A 19,165-nucleotide genomic window follows, 5' to 3' on the forward strand; every position below is an offset into this window, starting at 1 on the left:
TATGAAGGAAATAAACAAGAGTAAACCAATAGCTTACTTTAGAAAGAGTAACCTGGAAAATCAACAAGTATTTATTTGTATCCAATTCCTGCCAAGATTGTTTCCCAAATATCTCTGATATGTATGTATCATTTTGGATCCATCTTGCCCTCATACCCTGGTCTGGGTCACAGTTTCTCTTGTCTGATTACTGCCTCAGCAGCTTGCTGGTCTCCGGGCTTTTGGTGTTACCTTCATTTTATGGTGCCACCATATGCTGTCAGAGAGATCTCAGTCCTTCATCAAGCCCAAAAGGACCTACTTCAAGCACAATTGTCCTTCATGGCCACTGAAGGGAGACCCAAACCAGTCAGAGATGAATGAGGGGAAGGGGAAATGGGCAGGAAGGCCTTGAGTGCCACTCAGAAGTTGGTCTTCATTCTCACAGGTTAGCAATTTTCCAGGGGGAGATGATAGTGACCACAAAGGATGAATCCCCAGGGTAAATGGGCCTGAGGCATGTACAGCTTTAAAAGGCATATTCAATACTGCAATTCTATATTTGGAAAACGAAGTAAAATGTCTCTGTATTAGTTTGCTACAGTTGCCATAGCAAAATACCACAGACTGGATGCCTTAAGTAACAAATTTGTTTTCATAGTTCTAGAGGCTGGAAGTCCAAGAGATGGACATGTCAGCATGCTTGATTCTTTGGAGGCTTCCCTCTTTAGCTTGTAGATGATCTTTTCCTTCTGACTTCACATACATGATCTGTTTTTCTTTTTCTTTCTCATACATGATCTGTTTTTCTTTTTCTTTCTCATACATGATCTGTTTTTCTCTCTCTTTTCTTTCTTTCTTTCTTTCTTTCTTTTTTTTTTTTTTTTTTTTCAGGGACAAGGACCAAACCTGGGCCCTTGGACATGCTAAGCAAGTGCTTTGCCACTAGGCTGCTAAATCCCCAAATCATACCCAGCCACACTTTTTTGTTCAAGTACTGAGGATTGAACCCAGGAGTTATACTAATGAACAACACACTCAGTCCACTTTTTTTTTTCCCCCAACTGTATAGCCCTCTAGGTCTTCCCCTGAAAAGTTAACAAGGTTGTTGTTGGTGGTGGTGGTGGTTTCTTTCTTTCTTTCTTTCTTTCTTTCTTTTTTTTGGAACAGGAGATTGAACCTAGGGGTGCTCAAGTCCTGAGCCACATCCCTAGCCCTATTTTATATTTTATTTAGAGACAAGGTCTCACTGAGTTACTTAGTGCCTTGCTTTTGCTGAGGCTTTGAATTTGTGATCCTCCTCCTGCCTCAGCCTCCCAAGCCACTGGGATTACAGGTGTGTACTACCATAGCTGGCCTTCACAACTGGTTCTTGATATCCAGGAGCTGGGATATCAAGAGATCCTCCTGACTACAGTAAATTTTGTTTTGTGGTTCTTGGGGATCAAACCAAGGGCTTCAACTGGGCATGGTGGCACACACCTGTATTCCCTGGTAATTGGGAGGCTGAGGCAGGATGATTACAACTTCTAGCCTAATTTGGGCAACTAAACAAGACCCAGTCTCAAAATTTAAAAATTAAAAAGGCGGGCGGGGGGGGCTGGGGTTGAGGCTCAGTGGTAGAGTGCTTGCCTAGCACGGGCAAGGCCCTGGGTTCGATCCCTAACACCACATAAAAATAAATAAATAAAGATATTGTGTCCAACTACAACTAAAAAAATAAATATTAAAAAAAAAAAAAAAAAGGCCAGGAGATGTAGCTCAGAAGTAGTGCAGCTGTCAAGAATGTGCAAGTTGGGGCTGGGGGATGTGGCTCAAGCGGTATCGCGCTCGCTTGGCATGTGTGTGTCCCGGGTTTGATCCTCAGCACCACATCAGCACCACATACAAACAAATGTTGTGTCTGCCGAAAAACTAAAAAATAAATATTAAAAAAAATTCTCTCTTTAAAAAAAAAATGTGCAAGTCTCTGAGGTCAATTCCCAGTACCAAAAACAACAACAATAAAGCAAACCAAAGCAAAGCAAAACCATACCAAGAGCCTCACACATGTTAAGTGCTGCACCACTGAGTAACACTCCTTTCTCTGTGTAACCTCCTCCCCTTTCACACATTTCTTTATACAGTCCAGGGGTCTTTTTAACATTATTTTTTTCGTATCTATCATGCCATAAGTTCATGGGGAACAGGTTGCAGCAGCAGATCAGACTTCTTTACATTGGAAAGAAGAGCACCAACAAAGTGCTCTTCTCAAACTGGGCGCAATGGGGCATGTCTGTAATCCTGGCAGCTCAGTGGCCGAGTGCCCCTGAGTTCAATCCTCGGTACCAAAAAAAAAAAAAAAGAAGAAGAAGATAAAAACCCACAACAAAGTTCTCTTTTCTAGGCGGAGCAGGCTGGCGCTTCAGCTGAACCCAGGTACCTTTCTCTTTGGCTTCCTTCTTTTCTAATCGTTTTCCTTCACACGTTTCAGGAAACTGCCTTGGCTCTGACAGTGCTAATATTCTCAATATGCACCTTAAGTCTCCTGCCAAGAATCTTGCCCTTAAAAATAAAAATATCTTGCCCTTAACTTGCTTATTTACAGTACCAACAGCATGCTGGGTACACTGTCAACTCTTCCAGTTTTGCCATGGTAACATATGTGGGAAATTCCTTTTTTTTGTACTGGAGATTGAACCCACTAAGCTACATATCTAATCCTTTTTATTTTATTTTTGGGGGTACAGGGATGGAACTCAGGGGCACTTGACCACTGAGCCACACCCTCAGCCCTATTTTGTATTTTATTTAGAGACAGAGTCTCACTGAGTTGCTTAGTGCCTCGCTTTTGCTGAGGCTGGCTTTGAACTCATGATCCTCCTCCCTCAGCCTCCTGAGCCACTGCGATTACACCACAGCATCCAGCCTCTTTTTATTTTTTGAGACAGAGTCTTGCTAAATTGCTGGAACTGGCCTTGAATTTGTGATCCTTTCACCTCAGCCTTCTGAGTTGTTGGAATTATAGGGGAGATCCACTGTTGCCCCTATAATCCTTTTTTTAAAAAATATTTATTTTTTAGTTGTAGTTGGACACAACACCTTTATTTCACTTTTTTTTTTTTAATGTGGTGCTGAGGATCGAACCCAGGGTCTCGCACTTTCGAGGTGAGCGTTCTACCGCTGAGCCACAACCCCAGCCCCCGTTTAATTCTTGTATATGCTCATATCTGTGAGCAAAAGAGTGGCTCCATGCTTTCTAAAGGAAAGCAACATGCATGGGGTGTCTCTCTTCTTTCCAGAGAATTCCTGGAAGATAGCTAAAAGGCACCATTCGTGGAATGGTATTTATCTTATTTATTACTCACTGTAAATTTATGGGAGATTTCATAAACAGTTTTCCCAAGGTCATCTATAGCTTCCCAAGGGCAGAAATAAGTTCTGAACCTAAGTCTGTCTGACTCCACTATTCAGTTACCTTTTTTTCTGGAGTCACTCATTCCCTCTCCTCCTCCCTGACCATGTTCCTCTTGCTAGCACTCTTTCTCCTCCCCCCAAGATTCTCATAACCTAAGGATGTGTCAAAACTGAGGGGTTTGTTTGTTTTGCACTGATGGGGGTTGAACTTAAACTCAGGATCTTGTTCTTGCTAGGAAAGGATCTACCACTGAGCTACATCCCTAGCCCCCAAGCTGAGCTTTTCCTAAGCTCTTGGTGTCTCCTGTCAGGCCTGCTGCCCTGCTGGGCACATGTCCTACACTCCCTGTCCCCTTGGTCACTTAGAGTCTCTTGATATTGTTAGGTCAGAGGTCAAGAAAGGACAGTCTTCCAAGAATGAAAGATACCAAGTGAAATTAGGACTCCAGAGGGACAACTGGATTCAACAATAAGGAGATTTCAGGAGTCCTTGGAGAGTGCTGCAGTCCACCAGAAATAAAGCATGTGCTGATAGCCAGAGTACACTTCGTGCTTACCTTGAGCTATTCTGAGCAGTTTGTACAATTAACTCACTTAATATTCACAACAACTCTATGAGATAGGTATTATCATGCCTATTTCACCACAGAAATTCAGTGGCTCACTCAATGTCATGATGCTTGGTAACCTTGGTGACCATGGTGAAACCTGGCTGCAGACACTGTGGTGTTCTGTGCTATGGCATACATCCAACTCAGCTGAGAGGAAGGGGGTGCGCTGGAGGGCAGGAACATAGGAAGGGAGACAGACTGAAGGAAGACAAGCAAGGTGGGGCAAAGTGATTTACAGGTTAAATGGTTCTCTCTCCTGGACCATAAACTAGAGGAAGGGGACCTGGGCAGTGGGAAGGGAGATAAGTGACTCAGGAGGGAGGGGCAGGGTAGGTCTGGAGACAGCCCCTTCCTGGGGCAGAGGCTTCAGGTCATGCACCTTCATCCTAGTTCTGTGGGAAATTCACAGACCAGAGTGCAAAAGTGTGAGGGCCAAGGATGGGAGCAGGTGTTGCCTTGGGGAAAGCTGTCAGGGAGGCCCAATACTTGGCTTCCCAAGTATTAGAACTTCTTTGAGTGGAAAGCAGTCCAGAATGCTTGCTTTCTTCCGTGACTTCTCTCTTTTTCTTTTCTTTTCCCTTCCTTCCTTCTTTTTCTTTTTCTTTTCTTTTTTTTTTTATGCTGGAGATCAACCCACAGCCTCGCACATGCTAGGCAAGCACTCTACAACTGAGCTCTATCCCTATATCCCTAGCCTATGGGGAAGCCACAGATCAGAGCTTGGGAATGGGGTCCGTGGCTGTGATGAATGAGATCCTGGTCTTTCATCTGGAACTGTTTTTTACTCAGTGACTTCTCACCTAGCACCTGGAGGGAGGGCACAACTCCAGTCAGGCTATGAGCAGGTTTTCAGACCTTGGCTCACCTGAGAAATCTCACCAAAAAAAGGGAAGGGCTGGGAATTAGCTCTGTTGGTTGATTGCATAAGGCCCTAGGTTCAAGCCCTAGCAAAACACACACACACACACACACACACACACACACACACACACACACGGCAGGGGAGGGTGGGAATGGTGAAATCAGTTGACTTTCATGTTAAAATGGAGAAGGAGGAAGATGTTATCAAAAGCTCCGTCTTTGTCCCTGATGCCAATCCAATAAATAGGACATGGTTTTGAGAAAAAGGAAGCAGTTTTACGGCTTTGCTAGCAAAGGAAAAGCACAGGGGATTCCTCTCCCAGAGGATATGATTCTGCCCATTAGGGGGTAAAGGGAGGTTTTATTTATTTTTTATTTATTTATTTTGGTACAAGGGATTGAACCCAGGGGTGCTTAACCATTGAGCTACATCCCCAGCCCTTTTTATTTTTTGAGACGGGGTTTCACTGTTGCTGAGGCTGGCTTTTAACTTGTGATCCTCCTGTCTCAGCCTCCCCAGTCACTGGAATTACAGATCAGTGTCACTGCCTGTGAATAGGGAGTTTTTAAAAAGGTGATTCAAAGGTTATATTCCAGGTGTACTCTGTCCAGACTTGTAATTCACTTGTTAATTTAGGAGGTAGTCAATTTTTTTAGATCTCCTAGTGCCATATTTTAATTTTTTTATATTTGTAGATGAACAGAATGCCTTTGTTTATTTTTATGTGGTGCTAAGGATTGAACCCATCACCTCACATGTGCTAGACAAGCACTCTGCCACTGAGCTACAGCCCCAGCCCTTCTGGTGCCATCTTGAAGTCAGAATTACTTCATTCTTGTGATGGGTGTATGCCAAGGACCAATAACTCTGCCTAGAATGGGGAAGAGAGGTAATCCTGTTGCCCCCTAGATTAGTGAGGGGGAGGGAAAGAGAAAGAAACATGTCCATTTAAAAAATAAATCACACCTGGGCCTGGTGATGCATACCTGTGATCCCAGCAATTCAGGAGGCTGAGACAGGAGGATTGCAAGTTCAAGGTCAGCCTCAGCAATTTAGCCAGGTCTTGTCTCAAAAAATTAAAAGGCACCAATAAAAGAAAAAAAAAAAAAAGATAGTAAAAAAAAAAAATTAAAATGGCTGGGAATGTGACTCAGTGATTAGCACCACTGGGTTCAATCCCTGCTACTAAAAAAAAAAAAAAAAAAAAAAAAAAAAAACAAAAAGAAGTCACAGTGTGTTATTTAAAGCATGAAGCAGACCACTGTTACAAAGGGAGAAAAGAAAAAGAATCCTGTTGGGCTTCACATCTTCCCTAGCTTTTCTGAGATGAAGCAGATCCAATCCTGTCTGTAGGCCCTAGAGGGAAGTTGACATAAACTAGCGTGATTGCTACAAAAGGGGAAACCTAGAGGGCTTTGAGAAGTGACCTGGGAGAAGAGCAAGGCTGGTTTTCCAGAGCCTTCTTAGAACTGAATCTTTTTCATTTAGTTTTTTTGAAAGCAAAGGTAACACTGAGAAACCAGAGGTGTCTGAGCTGCAAGTAGCTCAAGGCCTGGATCTTTTATTTATTTTTATTTTATTTTCGTTTTTATGTTTTTGCAATGCCAAGGATTGAACCCAGGGGTGCTCTACGTCTGAGCTCTATCCTCAGCCCTTTTTGTTTTTCTGGTGCTGGGGATTGAATCCAGGGCCTTGTGCATGTGAGGCAAGCACTCTACCAACTGATTTATATCCCCAGCCCTCCCCAGCCCTCCCCAGCCTTTTTTTTTTTTTGAGAAAATTTTCACTAAATTGCTAAGGCTGGCCTCAAACTTGTGATCTTCCTGCCTCAGCCTGCTGAACAGCTAGGATTAGGGCATATATCACCACACCTGGCAGTATAATGTTTAAATAGTAAATTAACAGCTGGGCGTGGTGACACACACCTATAATCCCAGTGGTTCAGGAGGCTGAGGTAGGAGGATTTCAAGTTCAAGACCAGTCTCAGCAGTTTAGCAAGGCCCTAAGCAATTTAGTTGAGACCCTGTCTCTAAATAAAATATAAAACAGGGCTGGGAATGTGGTTTAGTGGTTACATGCCCTTGGGTTCAATGCCCAGTACCCATCATCATCATCATCTTAGAACAGCTCAGAAGACAACATATACTTAAAATGTGTGGAACAACTCAGAAAAGTATAGTGAATGGATGGAATCTGTGTTTTAAAATGCTATAAACACCCATTTAGTTGCCTTCAATAAGATGATGATAATGGGGATGACAATGATGATGATTTTTGTAGTACTGGGGATTAAATTCAGGGATGCTGTACCACTGAGCTGCCTCCCTAGTCCTTCTTTTCATTTTGAGGGTGTTGCTAAGTTAGTTGCTGAGGTTGGCCTCAAGCTTGAGGCCTGCCTTAGCCTCCCTAGTAGTTGAGATTATAGGGATGCATGGGGCAATAAATTTGGTTTTTAAAAATCCAAATGCTGGCTGGGCACAGTGGTGCCCATCTGTAATCCCAGCTACTCAGGAGTCTGAGACAGGGGGATTGCAAGTTTGAGCCTGCCTGGGCAATTTAGCAACACCCTGTCTCAAAATATAAAAAGGGGGGAAATGAAGAATAAGAAATTCAGTGGATTAGACAAAGAAGAATGAAGGGAAGAGAGGGGGATGAGAATGGGAAAAACAGTGGAATGAATCTAATATGACTTTCTTTTTTTTTTTAATATTTTTTTTAAAGAGAGAATTTTTTAATATTTATTTTTTAGTTCTCGGCGGACACAACGTCTTTGTTGGTATGTGGTGTTGAGGATCGAACCCAGGTCGCATGCATGCCAGGTGAGCGCACTACCAATTGAGCCACATCCCCAGCCCTAATATGACTTTCCTATGTACATCTATGAATATAACACATTGAATCTCACCATGTGTACATCCACAAGATTGAGATCCTAATTAGAATGATATTCCAAGCTTGTATAAATATGTCAAAATGGTTTCTACTGTCATATATAACATGAAAATGAAAAATAAAAATAAATAAATAAAAGGGTTGGGGATGGAGCTTAGTGATAGAGCACCTCTGGGTTCAACTCCCAATACTGAAAAAAAAAAAAATCATATGAAAATAGGAAAATTACCAACTGGATAGGTCTCTTTGCCTCTTGCAAAGCACCATAGCTGTGCTCTAGAAGTGGTCATTCAAGACCCTGGATATCTCTAGGAGTCAAGATGTGGGATACAGACTTAAGGGGGTCTGTATTCTTGGACTGAGTTCTTAGGTCTGTGACCTTGTCAGCCCTGTGGCATCAAAATAGGGAAAGTCCTGGCCAGGACCCTCAGAACCCTAGCAGAAGACACTAGTTCTGGAGTTTAAGTCCTTGTCTAGGCCCAGTTAGGCTACTTTTAGTCTTTGAAGTCCATCAGTTCTAGCTTTGAATTCTGTCTTCAGCATAAGCTTGCTGTTGAACATGGACAAGTCATTTACCTCTCTGAGCCTCATCTGTGAAATGGGGATGGTTCTTACCTTGTTTGTAGGGTTGTGATGAGAGTTCCATGAGAGGATGACATGGTAGTGTGCCCTTGGCATTAAGTACCTGTCCCTTAGTCAGTGCTCCACGATTAGCAGTTGGTATTATGATAATAGTTTATTCTGTTCCTGTCTTCTCACCTGGAGCATGGGACAGTGATCCCTGTCATCCTGGCATGAAGGGCATGGTGTCATTTTTGTGAGCTGTGGGGTCAGTGCAAATGGTACTTCTGCTTCTCAAAGGTGAGCCCAGCCCTGCAGAGATAGGGAGATTTACCCAGTTCCCAGGACTAGGGGAAGCTAGATGACAGCTTCAATCCATCAATGATAGCCTCAGTGCAGCCTAACTTTACGGACCTAGCAGGTACTTAAGTTTGGGCAGAGTGAAAGCTGGCCATTCTTCCTCAACATAGGCTGCTGCTCAGAGCAGGTAGGCAGGTATGTGTTGGGGTGAAGTGCCCTGGGCCTTGGGAGACCAGATAATGAGAATTCATAGCAAAAGTGGTGGTTCTGGGTTGGAGTTGGAGATTTTGTCTTCAGAAGCCCAAAATCCGGTTACCAAGCTTTGCAGGTAAAAGAAGAGTTTGGAAAAGGGCTGGGGATGTAACTCAGAGGTAGAGCACTTGCCCAGCACATTCCAAGCCCTGGGTTCAATTTCCAGAACCTAAAAAAAGGAGCTTAGGAAAGCCTCATGCACAAGGGGCACAGAGATCAGCCCTGCTTTGCTCTATCCCATTCTGGCTTCCCCTATATACTACAGGTTCTGTAGAGCATGGGTTGGTTGTGCTTTGTGCTTTGTCTGCTCTGTGGCTTTCTGGCTAGAGGCCTAGGTGTTCTACTGACAGGCTGAAGGCCTAGGTGTGTATGACCAGAGATGAGGGGAGTTTTCTCCAGTACTAAGCTTATTGATGGAAATGCAAGTTAAGGAGAGGGACAGCTCTGTGATCTCCTGCCTCAGGCCCCCAGCACCATGACGGTTTCATACACCCTCAAAGTGGCAGAGGCGCGCTTTGGTGGCTTCTCCAGCCTGCTCCTTCGCTGGAGGGGAAGCATCTACAAGCTCCTCTACAAGGAGTTCCTACTCTTCATCGCTCTCTATGCTATGCTCAGCATGGCCTACAGGTGAGGATGGGTCTCAGGGCTGGCCTATGGGGGTGGAGGCTGTCTGTCCACCTCCCTCCATCCCAGGCCTACACTTGACCATCCCAGGTTGCTGCTGACCCAGGAGCAGAGGCATGTATATGCACAGGTGGCCAGATACTGCAACCGCTCTGCAGATCTCATCCCTTTGTCCTTTGTACTGGGTGAGGCCCCATTAGTTTTCCCTGGTTGTGTTCCCTAACCTTTGGGTTGAGCTGACAGCTCTGAGTAGCACAGCTTAGAGTCAGCCTGAGCAGGTACAAGCTAGGTGCTGAGGGCTGGGTCCAGGGTTTCTCCAGAGCAAGGCCCTGCCTATCACCTGCTGCACCCTCACTCCACACAGGCACAAGACACCTGTGGCCTCACAACTCCCCTCTTGGTACCGGAAGGGAGCTGGAGAGAGGTGACAGCCCTTTCCCCACCCTCATGGGAAGCAGGTCTTGGAGTCTGGTCTTAAACTCCCACTTCCCCAATTCCTTGGAAGTTTGCATTTCTTCTTTCTCCGGGCCTGGCCTGGCCTGGCCTGGCCCAGCCTGGTGGTGGGACCAGAGGAAGAGGCAGGGCTCACTGTCCTAGCCTGCCTGCCCCAGCCAGGCTGTGGTTCAGAGCCTGCTGGGAGCCCTCTGGCTTGGGAGGGAGGGCTCTGTGACTCCCAGCCCCTCCATGTTCCCTCTTTTCCCCACTACTCATGGTGGCCCACCAGGTTTCTACGTGACTCTGGTGGTGAACCGCTGGTGGTCCCAGTACACAAGCATTCCTCTGCCGGACCAGCTGATGTGCGTCATTTCAGCCAGTGTGCATGGCGTGGACCAGCGCGGCCGGCTGCTCCGCCGCACTCTCATCCGTTATGCCAACCTGGCATCGGTTCTGGTGCTGCGCTCAGTGAGCACGCGCGTGCTCAAGCGCTTCCCCACTATGGAGCATGTGGTGGACGCAGGTGCGTGGTCTGTGGACCTCTGTGTGGGCCTGGCGCACGGGCTGGTTGCAGGTGTCAGGCTCGGGGATTCTCAGGTCAGGGCTTTCCCAAGAAGGCGAGATCTGATCTTCAGAATGTGCTTCAGGATCCTGGTTTGGCCGAGTTGAAATCGCTGGGTACACAAAGGAGGCCAGCCACATAGTGGAACAGTAGCCTCCCCTGGCGGTCGAGAATATGTCTTGCACCCACCCACTTCATCTCCACAGGTTTCATGTCCCAGGAAGAGAGGAAAAAGTTTGAGAGTCTGAAATCCGACTTCAACAAGTATTGGATCCCTTGTGTCTGGTTCACCAACCTGGCAGCCCAGGCCCGCAGGGATGGGCGAATCCATGATGACATTGCTTTCTGTCTCCTTCTGGAAGTGAGTTAGCCTAGGTCCAGGTCCCTTGGCCCTCCTCTAATTTTGGTACTTAACACTTAAATGTCTCCAACTAAGTACCACATGCTTTTGGAAGCACATACCTATAGCTCATTTAGCCTCATTCACAAATCAGGGAACAGTACTAAGTGGAAAAGCTCAAATCTCGCAGCTAGTTAGCATAGGTGGAATTCATTCTAAGACCTTTTAGCTTCAGGGCCTGTGGTTTCCAGGACTTTGAAAGATTGCTTTCCATCTTAGGCACCCCAGCCTAATAACACTGGAGAGTAGGTCCAGCCTCAGGCCTATTCAGGCCTGCTTTGTTCTGGGTTCCCCTATTCTCTTCCTAGTCTTCCTCCTTCTCCTCTGCTGACCTCCTCTTCCTGCTTTTCCACCAGGAGCTGAACAAATACCGTGCCAAGTGCAGCATGCTGTTTCACTATGACTGGATCAGCATCCCCCTCGTCTACACCCAAGTAACTGCCTTTCACCTCCCCAGTCCCAGTGCCTATTGCATGTTCTGTGCTGGGTGTGAGATACTGAAGAAAATTAAGAGATGGATCTTGCCTAGGCCAATTCTGTTCAGTGAAGCTCTGAATAGCCAAGAGCTCATCTTCAAAGCCTCCTTCCAACCTACCAAGATGACCTTATCCTGCTGGTGCTGCTACCCCATTGCATGTTTATTTACTTATCAGACTCCTCCCAGATTCTCAGGGGCAGGGATGGCAGTTCTTTTCTTCTTCTTTTTTTTTTTTTTTATATTTTTTTAGTTGTAGATGGACACAATATCTTTATTTATTTTTATGTGGTGCTGAGGATCGAACCAAGCACCTTTTGCGAGGCAGGGGCTCTACTACTGAGCCACAGCCACAGCCCAGGGATGGCATTTCTCTGTGTGCCACTGCACCATACTTGGCCTGGCTTTCCTTTCTCCAGGTGGTGACCATAGCTGTATACTCCTTCTTTGCCCTCTCCCTGGTTGGTCGCCAGTTTGTGGAGCCAGAGGCAGGGGCTGCCAAAGAGCCTCTGGAGCCAGGCCAGAAGCCAGCACCAGCACTGGGAGACCTGGACATGTATGTGCCTCTCACCACACTGCTGCAGTTCTTCTTCTATGCTGGTTGGCTCAAGGTGGGCACTATAGATGGTCATACCAGTCTGTCATACCAGACCAGGGCCCTGGGTCTACTCCAATGTTGGGGGTAGAGTGAGGGCTCTAACTCCAAAAAACACTATCTCTGCATCCTACAGGTGGCTGAACAGATCATCAACCCCTTTGGTGAAGATGATGATGATTTTGAGACCAACCAGCTCATAGACCGAAACTTGCAGGTGAGGTGGGAGTAGATCCAGGGGTCAATTCTTTGGCTTCCTCTCCTAGTCAGCTCTCAGCCTGGATGTGGAGAGGAGAGGAAAGTCCTTGTGACCTGCTGCCACCCTTCTTCTGGTCCAGGTGTCTCTGCTATCCGTGGATGACATGTACCAAAACCTGCCCCCTATGGAGAAGGACCCATACTGGGATGAGGAGCAGCCACAGCCACCCTATACTGTGGCCACAGCAGCAGAGACGCTGAGACCTTCTTTCCTGGGTTCCACCTTCAATCTTCGGTGAGTGGCAGCTGCTGGCCAAGGCTGGACTTGCTTGACCCAGCAGGCTGGTGCCAGGTCGGTGGTCACCCTCTGGGGCACTAATATATCCAGGCCCTCGACTCTGCCCCTGGCCTAGTCTGGCCTCAAGTTTCACCGGGTTCACCTTCATGTCCACAGTATGAGCGATGACCCTGAACAGAGCCTGCAGGTGGAGGCATCCCCGGGGTCAGCCCGGCCAGCGCCCGCAGCACAAACGCCGCTGCTCAGTCGCTTCCTGGGAGCAGGAGCACCCTCCCCAGCCATAAGTCTCCGGAACTTTGGCAGGGTGCGTGGCGCCCCGAGGACCCCGCATCTGCTGCGTGTCCGGACCGAGGAGGGAGCAGACCCAGAAGCCGCTGGCTGCATTGAAGAGGAGGCCACGGAGTCCGGGGAAGAGGCCCTGGGGCATTGAGACCTTTCTGACTGTCCCGCCCCCACCTCCAGCCACTCCCACCTTCCCTAGTGGAGGCCCCAGCCGCGCCCCGCCCCCACTCCCCACTTAGAGCAATTTTTCCTGTGGTCCTTGAGCAGAATTCAGGGGCCATCTTTGAGAAAAGATGGTGGGAAGTGCCAGGTGTGGAGAACTAGAGCCTAGGTGCAAAGATTAGATTCCTCCTTGCCTGGCAATGGACCTAAGTCAGTGGTCTTTAAGTCAAGCATCACCATCACTGTCTTGTGTGTTAGGCACCGCACCTACCTCTTTAGATGCATTGGATTTGGTATGGGGCTCAAAAAGTGACATTTTTAGCTGGATGCAGTGGCACAAGTCGGTAATCTCAGCACCTGGGGATACTGAGGTAGGAGGACCCCAAGTTCAAACCCAGTCTCAGTGATAACTTATCTTAGTAATACAGTCTCAAAAATAAACTACTGGTAATGTAGCTCAATGGTAAAGCCCCACTGAGTTTAATCCCCTAGTAGCCTCCTCCCACCCCCACCCCCCAAAAAATAAGGAGGGCATTTCTAACAAGTTTTTAGATGATGCTGTGCTGCTGGTCTGGGGGGTGACAGTAAATCATGCATGAAAGAATGTTTGGAAAGATTATAACTTCCTCACCCTGACAACCTAACTCATTGGGAAGGGGTGGTCAGTATGTGTGCCAGGGAACTTTGCTCATGAAATGAGTTTGGGAGGGCTGAGGATATAGCTCAGGTGGTAGAGTGCTTGCCTTGCATACATAAAGGCCCCTGAGTTCAATACCCAGGACCCCTCCAAAAAAAAAAAAAAAAGGGTTTGGGAATATGCCCTGAAGACTGATTAAACTGATTTGAAATAGTCATATGCCACCCACCCCCAGACCTTTTTTTTTTTTTTTATCATATGACTTTTTTTTTTTTAAAGAGAGAGAGTTTTTTTAATATTTATTTTTTAGTTTTCGGCAGCCACAACATCTTTGTTTGTATGTGGTGCTGAGGATCGAACCCGGGCTGCACGCATGCCAGGCGAGCTTGCTACCGCTTGAGCCACATCCCCAGCCCAACCACCCCCAGACCATAAGCTTCCTGTGGTATTCCCAACCAAACAGAAGAGAACCCTTCTAAAGGGTAGAATCATGAGACCATCTCCATGGTGTGCCTGCAATGCTGGGAGCATTCAGTTGAGGGGAACATAAAGGCCTTGTGGAAAAGGCCCATAGAGGTTGTAATTATAAAACGGGGCTCCTTCTAAGCTCTAGCCACTACATGAAGGGGCTGGGGATGTGGCTCAAGCGGTAGTGCGCTTGCCTGGCATGAGCGCGACGCTGGGTTCGATCCTCAGCACCACATACAAAAACAGATGTGTCTGCTGAAAACTAGAGAATAAATATTGAAAAAATTCTCTTAAAAAAAAAAAAAGAATACAGTGAACAACAAAACTGTTATGTTATGGCTGAAGAATTACTACCAGAAAGCTGGGAATATAGCTCAGTTGGTAGAGTGCTTGCCTCGCATGCACAAGGTCCTGGGGTTCAATCCCCAACACCACCAAAACAAAAGGGAAGATGATTACTGAATGCATTTCTCTTTTTTGAGCTCTAGAGATGGAACCCTGGAGAGCTCTGCCACTGAGTTATATCCCCAACCCTTTTTTGAGACAATGTCTTGCTAATTTGCCCAGGCTGCTAATTTGCCCAGGTTGCTAATTTGCCAAGTCTGGGAATACAGATCAGGAGAGTGTTTGCCTAATGTGTGGGACGACCTGTGTTAGATCTCCACTACCCTGCAAAAGGAAAAAGGAGCGGGAAACGCTGAATGTTGCTTTGCTATGCTTGAAACATAACTCGGTAAACTTTAGTCAATATTAAGGTAGTGAATTAAGATGAAATATTAGGTGGGAAAACAGGCCCCTGTTTCACCAGAGCCAACAGTAAGGTTTTAAAAGAGTTATTAGCTTTTTGTTTTGTCCTTAAGAGCAGTTTTTGTACCCAGAAGAGGTTTTTCTCCTGGTCCACCTTCCAATCATTTCTTGGATTTTACGCTTCTTTATCTATTAAAATAGGTACTTTAGGGGACTGGGGTTGTGGCTCAGTGGTAGAGCGCTCCCTTAGCTCATTTGAGGCCCTGGGTTCGATCCTCAGCACCACATAAAAAAAAAAAATATAGGTATTTTGTCCAAAAACTGAATTTTAAGGAAAAAAATATGTACTTAAGCCAGGTGTGGTAACACATGCTTGGAATTCCAGTGACTTGGAAGGCTGAGCAGGAGAATCACAAGCTCAAGGCCAGCCTCAGCCAACTTATCAAGACCTTGTCTCAAAAAATAAAAAGGGGGCCTGGGTTTGTGGCTCAGTGGTAGAGCGCTTGCCTAGCCATGTGTGAGGCACTGGGTTTGATTCTCAGCATGGCATGTAAATAAATATAAGGGCTGGGGATGTGGCTCAGTGGTTGAGCACCCCTGAATTTACTCCCCAGTACCAAAAATAAATTAATTTTAAGGAGGGAGGGGCAGCTGGGTTGGGGAATATAGCCCAGGGGCTAAACACCTCTGGGTTAGATCCCAAAACCAAAATAAGTATTCTAGCTGGTACCTATAATCTCCACAAAGGGATGCAAAGGCAGGAGGACCACAGTGTTTGAAGTCAGTTGGGCAACTTGGTGAGACCCTCTCAAAATAAATGGTTTCAGGGGCTGGGATTGTGGCTCAGTGGTAGAACACTAGCCTAGCATGTGCAGGGCCCTGAATTCAATCCTCAGCGCCACATAAATGAACAGAATAAAGGTATTATGTCCAACTACAACTAAAAAAAATAAGGTTTCAACTTATGATCCTGCCTTAGCTTTCTGAGTAGCTGGAGTTCCAGGAATGCTCCACCATACTGAGCAAAATGCTAACATGGCAGGCTGAGGAGTAAGAAATAATATATCTCCAGCAATGCAGAAATTACATGGAATCAAAATCTTAAAAATTTCAAAGGGGGTAAGGGATTATAGTTCAAAAGATAACAAAAACGTATTAACCTATTATATATATTTTTAAAATTTTTTAGTTGTTAATGAACTTTATTGTTTACATATGGTGCTAAGAATTGAACCCAGTGCCTCACGTTAGGCAAGCGCTCTACCACTGAGCCATAACCCCAGCCCACTAACCTATTCTTATATAATCTGCTCTCAGAAACGCAGAAAACTCTATGAATACAACTTTAAGGTTTCTAGATCATCCATTTACCCAAGTTGTAAACCTGGCTGTAAGTAAGCTCAGCTTATGTGCTCAGCATGCATAAGGGCCCGAGTATGATCCTCAGCATGATCTTAATCAAACCCTTACAACACTGGTCCAAACAGGAAAGGGTACAGTATCTTTAAAATTCCCCAATACAGCTTCCATTGGGCCTACACATGATATCTCTATGTCCACTGAGACCCAGTAAGAAACAATGGCCCTACTATAGAAATGTACAATCTACACAGCTCAATAGGCTAGGCCTTCAGGGAGATATGAGGCCAATGGGAACTCCACAGTGGGATGAATCTGGGTCAGGATAGAAGGTGAGATGAGGGGCTCCACATTATCAATAGGAAAAAAGCCAAATTTCAGACAACATGAACATAGAACAATAAACCCCTTTATTACATGAGCTAAGACAGAAGGGAGGAGGACTTATTTGCCCTTCCGGGCTTTGATTTTCCTCAGATAGAACTCCAACTCCTTGCCTTCTAGAACATAGCCATCTGCTCGGCCACACTGTCCTGGTCTTGATGCAATGCAAGCTGTAAGAGATTATATGGCCCTTAGTGAATGACAAGAAGCCCCACCCACCTACATATATCCTCTGAAAAGATGTAAGTTGTCTGGAATCCTGGGGGCAGGCATGAAGCCCACTGTCTCCTCAGATACACTTTATCATCACTTCAAGTCAGTAGCAGAACTGGACAAAGTTTTCATCACTGAGACAGCCCCCTCAATGCCTGGGCTTCCCAAAATACTCCTGAAACTAGAAGCCAAGCTGCAAGGATATGTGGATATACCCTTCCTACCCACAATTTTACATTTCACCTTCACACTAACGTCCAATTATCATTAAGCTCCCCTGATGAACCTTTCAGATAAACATGCCTGGCAGTCAAATCAACAGAGGGCACACTGCATCTTTGTGACTCCCATTTCCCCAATACAACAGCCATCTCACCAAGAAGCTTGCCCTGCTGGAACTGCTCCTCCAGAAGAGTGCTGATTTTAGCATTCTTCTTCCTTTCATCATACTTCTTTTGAATTTTCTTAGACCGCTTTTTGTTTAATATTTCTTCCTCCTCAGGAGTCTGAATAAAAAGGACACATATGGATTAGCTCAGGGAAGTCATCAGAACCTTCTTCAGCCCAATACCTGCCCTCCTCAGCATTAAAGGCATTCATCTCTCTCCCTTCAGCAGCAGAACTGGACAGAGTTTTCATCACAAGAAGGCTCCAGTCAGGCAACCCTCCCCCTAACCTACACAGGGAATAGCACGTACCAGCTTGGCCCCCTTCTTGCGGCCCAGGGGCAATGCATAGTGGGACTCATACCACTGTCGGTATGGTGTGCTATCAATGAGCACAATGCAGTTCTTCACCAGGGTCTTGGTGCGGACTAGCTCATTATTGGATGCATTGTAGACAACATCAATGATCCTTGTTTTCCGAGTACAACCTGCTCACAAGAGAAATTCAGAATCAAGTCATATAAACCAGGGGCCAATTGGCCTTCCTTTCCCTTCCAAAGTAGGCACAGAAGGAGGGAACTCTACTTCACTCAGCCATGGTCATCAGCTCCTTTTCCACCATCCCATCTTTTCCTAGAGATGTTTGACAACCACCCTCTAAAGATCAGCAGCAATCCCTCAGGATATAGGCAGAATAATCGAGATAGAAAAAACTCTCTTGCTACCTCAAGGTCTTTCAGCAAAGAGGAACTTCCAAGTGCTTTGCTCCAGAGTATGCAGTTCTCTTCTAAAAACACTTACAAAAGCTTAGCCAGGCTTAGGTGTTACGTTTCCACCCACTTCTGAAGGGCCCCACTCACACTCAGAGCCCCAGGAGAAGTTCCCCACATCCAGCCTCAAAGCACGATACTTCTTGTTGCCTCCTCGAACTCTGACAGTGTGTATCCGACGTGGTCCAATCTGCAGAATACAAGGAGACAAGAACTAGGTTATCAAGGAAAGCAAGACAAGCAAGGGAGGGGAACCTGAGCTCAAAGGAGGTAACTGTCAGTGTAACTATGACAAGTCCTTCCACTGGCAAGTGGCACACAGGTGACCAATACGGCCACAACCACGCCTAAGGATACTTTTTTCATCATTCTAGTTACCTCCTAAGAAAAAAATCTGGGACCCAACACAAGAAATGCCCACCCTTCCCGGAACTGATCAAGTCGCCGCAGGCAACTGTCTCTATCAGACAGTAAACTCAGGGGACCAAGTCCATAGACCATGCATTAATTTAGCATTTATTCAACATATAAAGGTAGGGAGGCCGCGCAGTCCCTAATATCAGAACCCAAGAAAACCCACCACCACACAGACCCGAACATAACACAGTAGGGAGAAGCGACCTTTCAGGCAATAAGGCCCAAGCACGCACCTACCTTAGTGTTGGCAGCAGGGCGTCCCAACTCATACTTCCGCTTCTTGTGGTAGGGCTTTCTCTTGCCCCCAGTCTTGCGGCGCTTGTGCCAGTTATCCCGAGAGATGCCTGTATGTGGAAACGGGGACGGAAGCTTGAATGGCTGGGGCTCGATGTCGGTGACTCGCACGCTCCAGACCTCCTGCGCCCGGCGGGCCGCACGCTCAGCTCTCCAAGGTTGGCTTCCCCACTGCTCAGTCGGCAATGTGCAGCATTACCAAAGTGTCATCATACACGAGCGGCCCAGCCATTGCTCTTTCCCGCGGCAGCCATTTGATGCCGCTTGCACTCTGGAGCCTCCGTAGTACCCGCACCAAGCCCCCGGCACTCTAAAACCAACAGGCCACCCCCTTCACGGCTGATTGTGACCGGAGATCGGGGCGCCTCCAGTTCTAAACTCGCCGTGGGGCAGGATGGCGCTGGATTGAGGTCACCCCGATCCTCAGCCCCAACGCAGAGAAACACTCACCCATGGCTCGGCGCCGGCTGGAAAGAGGAAACGCAAAGCTTCACGGTCCAGTTTGTGAGACCCTGCCCCGCCTCCTTTACGCCTCTTCCGGGCGACGTCTGTGCGAGTCTAGCCAATGGCTTAACTCCGTCGATCCAGTGCTCTTGGCCTCCTGCC

General features: G+C 46.6%; 2 protein-coding genes and 4 non-coding genes across 6 annotated transcripts; 1 reads left to right on the plus strand and 5 right to left on the minus strand.

Annotated features, from left to right (window-relative positions):
• The first annotated feature begins 9,328 nt into the window (after positions 1-9,328).
• On the plus strand, positions 9,329-12,870 carry Best4 (bestrophin 4). Its single transcript, XM_076862602.1, has 9 exons — positions 9,329-9,480; positions 9,568-9,662; positions 10,202-10,435; positions 10,681-10,835; positions 11,231-11,308; positions 11,769-11,960; positions 12,081-12,161; positions 12,283-12,437; positions 12,597-12,870. Exons 1-9 carry the CDS (start codon positions 9,329-9,331, stop codon positions 12,868-12,870), a joined length of 1,416 nt encoding a protein of 471 aa, XP_076718717.1.
• A 3,612-nt stretch (positions 12,871-16,482) lies between these two features.
• On the minus strand, positions 16,483-19,083 carry Rps8 (ribosomal protein S8). The gene is made up of 6 exons (XM_076862838.1): positions 19,010-19,083; positions 18,503-18,609; positions 17,939-18,038; positions 17,391-17,566; positions 17,069-17,198; positions 16,483-16,649 (listed from the first exon to the last, which is right to left on the minus strand). The coding sequence occupies exons 1-6, from the start codon at positions 19,011-19,013 to the stop codon at positions 16,540-16,542; spliced, it is 627 nt and encodes a 208-aa protein (XP_076718953.1). The 5' UTR covers positions 19,014-19,083; the 3' UTR covers positions 16,483-16,539.
• LOC143405335 (small nucleolar RNA SNORD38) lies at positions 16,764-16,832 on the minus strand. The gene has a single exon (XR_013092046.1). It is a non-coding gene; the product is annotated as a small nucleolar RNA SNORD38 (small nucleolar RNA).
• Positions 17,268-17,338, minus strand: LOC143405336 (small nucleolar RNA SNORD38). Its single transcript, XR_013092047.1, has one exon. It is a non-coding gene; the product is annotated as a small nucleolar RNA SNORD38 (small nucleolar RNA).
• On the minus strand, positions 18,120-18,224 carry LOC143405337 (small nucleolar RNA SNORD46). Its single transcript, XR_013092048.1, has one exon. It is a non-coding gene; the product is annotated as a small nucleolar RNA SNORD46 (small nucleolar RNA).
• Positions 18,698-18,777, minus strand: LOC143405330 (small nucleolar RNA SNORD55/SNORD39). Its single transcript, XR_013092040.1, has one exon. It is a non-coding gene; the product is annotated as a small nucleolar RNA SNORD55/SNORD39 (small nucleolar RNA).
• Positions 19,084-19,165: the final 82 nt, after the last annotated feature.

Source organism: Callospermophilus lateralis, chromosome 7, assembly GCF_048772815.1.
Source record: "Callospermophilus lateralis isolate mCalLat2 chromosome 7, mCalLat2.hap1, whole genome shotgun sequence".
Taxonomy (NCBI): domain Eukaryota; kingdom Metazoa; phylum Chordata; class Mammalia; order Rodentia; family Sciuridae; genus Callospermophilus; species Callospermophilus lateralis.